Here is a 7,796-nt window from a genome sequence, read left to right on the forward strand (position 1 = left end):
GCCTGAATTATTTGCAGGCTCACGGAGCCCTTTTTATTCTGTTGTTTGTCTGAGGAAAGGCGAAGCAAACTAAAAGCAAAACTTGAAGTAAAAGCTGCAAATATTGGAAAAGCCAAACTTGTGTTAAAAAAAAACACAATGCTTGAGACACAAAGGAACTGAGCAGGTTGTGCGGCATCTTTGGAGAGGAATAAACAGCCGACGTCTCGGGCCACGACCCTTCGTCAAAACTTTTTTCCTCTGTCGAGATGCTGCCCGACCTGCTGAGTTCCTCCTGCATTTCCTGTGTGTTGCTCTAGGTTTCTAGCATCTGCAGAATCCCTTGCGTTTGTGCAAATCTTCCCGTCAGCCGACATTTTGTGAATGTTGCCTACATGCCGTTGCAAACGAGCTTTTCATTTTGCATCTACGCCCGGGACAACAAACCGCACCGGTCACGTGACGCGCTGCCCGCCCGCGGCGCATGCGCGCACCTGCCTGCCAAGATGGCGGCGCTCATGGGCTCCGTGTGCCGCTGGGCGGCTGTCCGCTTCTCGCTGCCGCCCGGCCCGGGGAGGCGATACGTGAGGGCGCTGAGGAGGAGGCCGATTGAGATCATTGATGGCCGTGGGCAGGGAGCTGTCGGAGACGTGAAGGGGCCCCGCGATCCGGAGGGAGCTGGACCCCGGGCTCAGGCCGGGCAGCAGCCCCTCGGCCCCGACGCAGAGCCCGAGCTGTCATTCGAGAGGGCGTTCCCCGGGGACAAGCGGCTGGCGTAAGGAACGGTGACTGATCAAACATCTCCTCAGCGGGGAACGATGGGTGCAGGGGTAGTTATCGCATCCCACCCCACCAATCCTTTCCGCCTCACTCCCATCCACACTACCCTCTTCCATCTCCCACATAACCCTCTCCTTCCCATCAGTCCTAATCCCCCACCCCACCATCCCTTCCCGCCCTCCTTATTCCTCCTAATCCCTGCCCTACCTCACCCACCACCACTCCCTCCTAAACCCTTCACCACCACGTGCTCCATCCTTTCCAACCCCTGTCCCAGCAACCCTTTTCCTTCTCATGCCAACCCTACCAACATGATGTAGGTCCAATTATTTCTACTTTTCAGTTTCTGTCCAGTAATCAGTTCTCAATCCATAGGTCCCTCAGAGTTTTTGCTCTTCATAATGTTGGCCTTCATTATTTGGGGTTTGAGGTCAAGAGCCGTGAGGTAATATTACAGCTCTACAAAACCCTGCTTAGACCACACTTGGAGTGTCCTGTTTAGTTCTGGTCACCTCATTATAGGAAGGATGTGGAAGCTTTCGAGAGGGTGCAGAGGAGATGGTGCGGGTATTTGAGTGCATGTCTTATGAAGATGGATTGAGTGAGTTCAGGCTTTTCTCTTTGGAGCGAATGAGGATGATAGATGACTTGATGGAGGTGTGCAAGATAAGGTGCCTAGATAGAGTAGATAGAGTGCAGCTTTTTCCCAGGATGGAAATGGCTAATAAAAAGGGGCATAATTTTAAGGTGATTGGAAGAAAGTGTTGGGGGGGGGAAATGTTAGAGTTAAGTTCTTTACACAGAGTAACAAACACAAAATGGTGCAGAAACTCAGCAGGTCAGGCAGCATCTTTGGAAATGAATAAACAGTTGCTGTTTCGGGCTGAGAATGAAGGGGGAAGAGTGATGTAAGTGCGTAGAACTGTCAGGGTAGAGGCATAGACGTCAGCATTTAAGAAACTTACCGATAGGCACACGGAGGGTAGTGTAGGGGGTGAAGGGTTAGATTGATTTTAAAATAAGGATGGGACCACCATTGTTGCCGGAGGATTTGTGCTGTGTTCTGTGTTCAATCCATGTGCTCTAACACTGAACCAGTCTCTCGGACCTCATTGAAAACCTTCTGGAAATCCATGGTTCCCCCTTCTCTGTTCTACTGCTTACAACCTCAAATGCCCGATGAATCAAATGTGCGTTTTGTTGTATAAATCCATGTTAGCCGTGCTGAATCTTGTTGATTGGTTTGTAGTGGGAGCTCTTTTAATGGATCATTCTGGAGACCTGTTTAAAATTTTGGGCAAAAGGTAGCAGGGGAATTGAGTAAACAAAAATCTATACAGTACAATGGAATTCCCTGCCTGTTGGAGGTGCCAGCAAAGCAGCTGAATAAACACGCAAGAGGAAATCACTTGCAGAGCTGAAGATCTAAAATCAGCTTTATTTGTCACATGTACATTGAAGCAGGCAGACTGCGTCATTTGCTTCAGCGACCAACACGTTCTGAGGATGTGACGGGCCAGCCTGCAAGCGCCACCATGCTTCCAGTGCCACAACTTAGTAACCCTGGCCTGTACATCTTTGGAATGTGGGAGGAACCCGCACCCAGGGATATGAGCTATATTATTTTTAACATTTTTTTTGTAACTTTTTTTCTGCTACCATAATTATGCATGCTATCTGTGCTGTGTGGGGTGACTGTTGGCTCTGGGTTTTGCACCTTGGCCCTGGAGGAACACTGTATTCATTGGTATGGTTGAATGACAAAGCAACTTGAAAATGGTCACTGGGAGAATGAACAAACTCCGTACAAACAGTGGCGGGAATTGGACCCAGAACGCTGGCGGTGTAAAGCGTCACACCAACTGCTATGCTGTTGTGCTAGGAAATAAACATGTGAAATGGAATTCGCGGGATCACTCCACTAGCATCCGGAAAGACCAAATGGGCTAGCCTGCGCTATAACAGTTGTATGATTCTATTGTAAAGTGATGCAGACGGTGAACCTGTTGATTGCGTATTGCGCAGTTATTCCAGTTTCTCCCGTCTGAAACTAATATACCCTACTGCTGTCAACAGAAAAGTTATGATCATTGCAAAGTCCAAGAAATTCCGTGACCAGCATGGGAAAATCCTGCTTGAGGGTCGACGATTGATAACAGATGCCTTGAGAGCTGGAGCGAAACTGGAGACTCTCTTCTTCAGCAACATGGACAGCCTGAAGGAATTGCCTGTTGAGAAACTGAAGCATGCTAAGTTAATCAAAGTGAAGTTTGAAGAGATTAAGATGTGGTCTGATCTTGTAACACCTCAGGGAACATTGGGTAAGTACCAAACATCATTATAATAAAGGAATTAAAACAGGAGTCATTGCAACCTGAGAGTCAGAACATAGGCCAGGTCCAAGAGGCACTGTTTCCATATTGTTATTATTGCACCAGTAACCTGGGTCAATAGTTCGGCGAAACTACAGAACTCCCTGCCACCACCTAGGTCTCACCACATATGAAGAGGCAGTATTTTTTTTAGATTATTTATTTAGCAAAAACTGTGGAGTAGGCCCTTCTGATCCGTCAAGCTACCCAGCCCCAATTAACCCTAACCTCTTCCTCCTCACCCCAACCCTGCCACCCCTCCCTCCTAATATCCCACCCCAGAGTATTTTATGTGTTGCACTGTACTGTCGCCTTAAAGCACTAAATTTCACGATGTGTCAGTGATACTAGCTCAGACTAATAAAGTAACATTCCAATTACAACAATGGACTTCTGAGGTAGGCAGATTCAAATGGCATGACACCTGTAACAGAGGAACCAGTAAGTTTCTTGAAAAATACAGAAGCAGCTATGCCATAATTACTGGAAATTTCACTGAACAATTGCATGTAGAAAGGTGATAATATAAAAATTAAAGCAAACATGGGAAAGCTTAAACTATGAGGAAATAATTTAACATGTTGCATTGAGGCATCACAAAGTGGTTTTATACGAGTACCAGGAATACAGATGGTGGGGTGGAGGCTCCCCCGATCAGGGCCACGTGGAGCCATTGGAACAGATAGTTGATGGTCGTACGAGCAGCCGGTGCATGTCACAAGTCCTAATTATGTGACCGCTGATGCCAGGCTGACAATCTCTGAAGAGTATTGATATTGGCTGGGGTCACCCATCTTGTAAGGACACTGCCCAGAAGGCAGCAATGGCAAACCTCCTCTGTAGAAAAATTTGCCAAGAACAATCACGGTCATGGAAAGTCCGCGACTGCCCATGTCATATAATGATGACTTTGAATCAGTGAATGGCCATGTTGATGTACGGCAAAGGGGAATGTAATGAAGTCTGGTTCTCCAGGCCACAAGCTGAACCCTCTGCTCCCTTTCAGAAGCGCCATGCAATCGTTAACACCAAGCTTGAATATAAGATCTTGACTTAGAAATAGTTTGCTGACCATCGTATGGTGTGGAATTTCCACTGGAGGTAATGGGTGCTGCTTGCGGGTAAAGATTTAAAACTTCCCTCCTTTTGCTGTTCCTGGCAGGGATTTTTTTGAAGCCAGAACATTCCAAGATGAAGTATCCGCTTCAAAAGGAGCACACCTTGCCCCTCTTCCTCATTTGTGACAACATCCGCGATCCCGGCAATTTGGGCACAATATTGCGATCTGCTGTGGCTGCTGGATGCAGTAAAATATTAGTGACGAAAGGTTAGTATTATCAGGACTGTTCTAATCCTCTGAGCCCTTAGATGTTCATTAGGATCACTTGAAGGGTCTCTGCCGAATTATATCAGCGTTTCATTCCTCTCCATGGATGCTGCCTGACCTGCTGAGTTTCTCCAGCATGTTTGTGTCACTTACTTTCCCAGATGCCACAGGAGCTTTATCAGGCAGATTAAAGACTCTGCATGCACCCGGGTGTTCATGTAGATGACCTTGAGGTTTTCAGTGGTGAGTTTAAGAAACATCTTAAAGGAAGAGAGGTTGAGAAGTTGAGAGGATTAGACATCAGACTGCCAACAGTGCTGGATCAGTCAACACTAGGTACACACAACAGGTTAACTAAAGAGCACAGAGATCTTTGAGGGTTCTGTTACACAAGAGGTAACGCAGATTTTCCGGCTCTGTAATTTGTTTGTAGCTACATTCCATATTGAAAAGTTCCTTTGTCTCAGTTCTCCAGTAAAGTTACACCTATTGCACAGATCTTTTTCACTCCTCCTCTGGCAGGAAGAAAGATGTGATTAGTTGTGCAGTTATGAATAGGTAGATAGTTAGAGCCAAGGTGAGGAAGGAGGTGCTACCGGTCCTCCTGTTCAATCATTCCAATCCCAGCCTTGTGCAAACAATGCTCCTAATGTGCTTCTGTGATACAGCAGCCTATATCTTCGAGCAGACTCCTACTCAAGTTCCTGTATGATATATTGAGGAAAGTATCACGGGGAATTATTAAAATCTGATTTTTCTTCTCTCGTTCTCCCCCTTCTCCCAGGTTGCGTGGATGTTTGGGAACCCAAAGTGCTCCGAGCAGGGATGGGTGCTCACTTCCGCATCCCCGTGCTTTCCAATCTGGAGTGGGAAGTGGTCCACAACTACCTGTCCACCAGCACCCGTGTCCACGTGGCAGACCATAGCTGTCCAGTTGAGGAGAACCCTGAATCCCTCTGCACATGTGACCAGCGGGGCGCGTCCCCACGCGCAGTGGAGTACAAGGAGAGCGACAGCAAGGACGATGGGAGAGAATTCCTGCTGTCACTACCCAAAGTGGACGCTCAAAGTTGCTACCAGGCCTGGGCGAGGCAGCACACGGCCATCGTGATCGGCGGGGAGACGCACGGACTCAGCCTAGAGGCGCTCACGTTAGTGGAGAAGACTAGAGGGAAACGACTGTACGTGCCCATGGCTCCAGGTGTAGACAGCCTCAACTCAGCCATGGCAGCATGCGTTTTACTCTTTGAAGGCAGGCGGCAGCTGATGACAGGACTAAAATGAGTTCAACACAACATTACAATCTGACATTCTGCCTTCTGATTCACATGAGTTTGCAAGGTATTGAACAGTCGAGGAAAGGTATCTTGTGCTTTTTTCCAGATTCGGATTCATTGGTCACATGTACATGTGAAATGAGTCATTTGTGTTAACAACCAACACACCTAGGGGTTTACAGGGGGCAACCCACAAGCGTTGCCTCGCATCCCAATAGTAACATAGCGTGTCAACAATGCTTATCAGAACAATAGCAGAAACAAACCCCTTCCCTTCATCACACTCACTCTCCTCCAAGCCAACGTCAGGACAGGTCTCCAATCTAGGCTTCAGCCAGCTGGCTTTGATTTCCAGACTTCCATTCGGCCTCTGGGTTTCATCTTCAGTACAGACCAATGGTTTGTCTCTGAACTCCAGCCTCGAGCTCTGGATACACCCTCGTGTCTTCTGCGCGCACGGTCGTCCGATATTGGGACAGTCCGGCATCTGCAGATGTCCTTCATCACTCATCCATGTCACTGGATTTTGAGCTCTGTGTGGAGCAGTGAAGCCCACACTGCCGGCCTTTGAATATGAAACCGGGGCCCCGACTCCAGATGACCCTTTTAACCCATCCATGTCTTTGAGCGTAGCAGAGGCCTGTTATCTAACACCCCCGTGTCACCATCCTTAAAACCCTAACCTGACCCCCAACTCCCCCTTCTAACCCCAAACTGTCCTAAAACTTTTAAAAAAACTAAGCAACTGTCAAGTTTGCTTAGCAACATAACTTCGCACATTTCTTCCGATCACGTTACAGCAAAGAGTTTGTCTGTCAATAGTAGCCTCTGAAATTTGACACAGTGGTTTTAAATGACATTGACTAAAGTATTGCATGTTTGTACAACTGTTACGCACTAGAATGCAAAATTGTATTAAATAGCAAGCAATTACTACAATGTGCAAACTGTCCTTGCAAAGTATCGTTTTGTTTGCTTAAATGTAGCCCTTGTGGATCACTTGCAATGAATAGGCTTTGATCGGTTCAGAGAGCACTTTTAACCTGTGGTGGATCTGTTGGAGGAGAGCAGGTGTAACGAGTTCTACTCTTTTTGTTAGCTCTTTTTTTAAACAAAAGGTGACAATATCTGACATTCAGTAGTGTATTATAAGACAGTAGAATTTGGCCCATTGAGTCTGATCTGCCATTCCATCATGGCTGATTTATTGCCCCTCTCAATCCCATTCTGGCTTTTCCTCGTAGCCCTTGACACCCTGACTAATCAAGAAGAACCTATCATCCTCCACTTTAAATATACTCAATGATTTGGCCTCAACAGCCACCTGTGACAATGAATTGCACAGATTCATCAACCTCTGGCTAAAGAAATTCCTCCTCATCTCTGTTCTAAAGGGACTGTCTTGTGTTCTGAGGCTGTGCCCTCTGGTCAGACTCCTACACGTCTTTATTAAGCCCTGGCTCTCTCCCTGCGAATGCTGCCTGGGATGCTTCAGGCTCTCAGCATCCCGATGATCATTCTGGTATTTTACCCTTTATCACGTCCATCATTATGTGCCTTATTTATGACTTAGGCAATCGTGATCTTGGCTGGGATTGTTCTTGACAAATTTTTTCAAGAGAAATGGTTTACCTTTGCGGCCTTCTAGGCAATGTGTTTACAAGACGGGTGACCCCAGCCATTATCAATACTCTTCAGAGATTGTCTGCCTGGCGTCAGTGGTCGCATAACCAGGACTTGTGATGTGCATCAGCTACTCCCATGGCTTCATGTGACCCTGATCTGGGAGGGGTGGGGGGGGGGGGGCCAAGCAGGTACTACACCTTGCCTGAGGGTGACCTATAGACTAGCGGACTGATGTATCTCCGCCCCACCACCTGATTACCCCTTATACTATAAATTTAAATCACAGGGTATTTTCTTTATGCAGATAATTCTTAGACCCTGTCCTTCAGTACCCAGTAGTTCATTTCATGCATTAGTTACAGTTTAATTCCACCATTAGAATCAGGCTTATTATTATTGAATTACTGACATTTGTTGTTTTGGTGTAGTAGTACA

General features: G+C 46.9%; 1 protein-coding gene across 2 annotated transcripts; it reads left to right on the forward strand.

Annotated features, from left to right (window-relative positions):
• The first annotated feature begins 2 nt into the window (after nt 1-2).
• mrm3a (mitochondrial rRNA methyltransferase 3a) lies at nt 3-7,479 on the forward strand. 2 transcript variants are annotated; one of them, XM_059973558.1, is made up of 4 exons: nt 3-754; nt 2,836-3,080; nt 4,294-4,458; nt 5,243-7,478. In XM_059973558.1, exons 1-4 carry the CDS (start codon nt 375-377, stop codon nt 5,740-5,742), a joined length of 1,290 nt encoding a protein of 429 aa, XP_059829541.1. In that variant the 5' UTR covers nt 3-374; the 3' UTR covers nt 5,743-7,478. The 2 variants fall into 2 exon arrangements, with proteins under 2 accessions (XP_059829541.1, XP_059829542.1); XM_059973559.1 differs by having other exon boundaries at nt 636-764; nt 5,243-7,479.
• The last annotated feature ends 317 nt before the right edge of the window (nt 7,480-7,796 follow it).

This window comes from Hypanus sabinus, chromosome 6 (assembly GCF_030144855.1).
Source record: "Hypanus sabinus isolate sHypSab1 chromosome 6, sHypSab1.hap1, whole genome shotgun sequence".
In the NCBI taxonomy this organism is placed as follows: domain Eukaryota; kingdom Metazoa; phylum Chordata; class Chondrichthyes; order Myliobatiformes; family Dasyatidae; genus Hypanus; species Hypanus sabinus.

Bases quoted from the DNA above. Each gene is read 5' to 3' on its own strand.
- mrm3a (XM_059973558.1), top strand. From the start codon at position 375: ATGCCGTTGCAAACGAGCTTTTCATTTTGCATCTACGCCCGGGACAAC. The intron at 755-2,835 runs GTAAGGAACGGT...TGCTGTCAACAG, and splicing joins CCCGGGGACAAGCGGCTGGC to AAAAGTTATGATCATTGCAA. The intron at 4,459-5,242 runs GTTAGTATTATC...CCCTTCTCCCAG, and splicing joins TAAAATATTAGTGACGAAAG to GTTGCGTGGATGTTTGGGAA.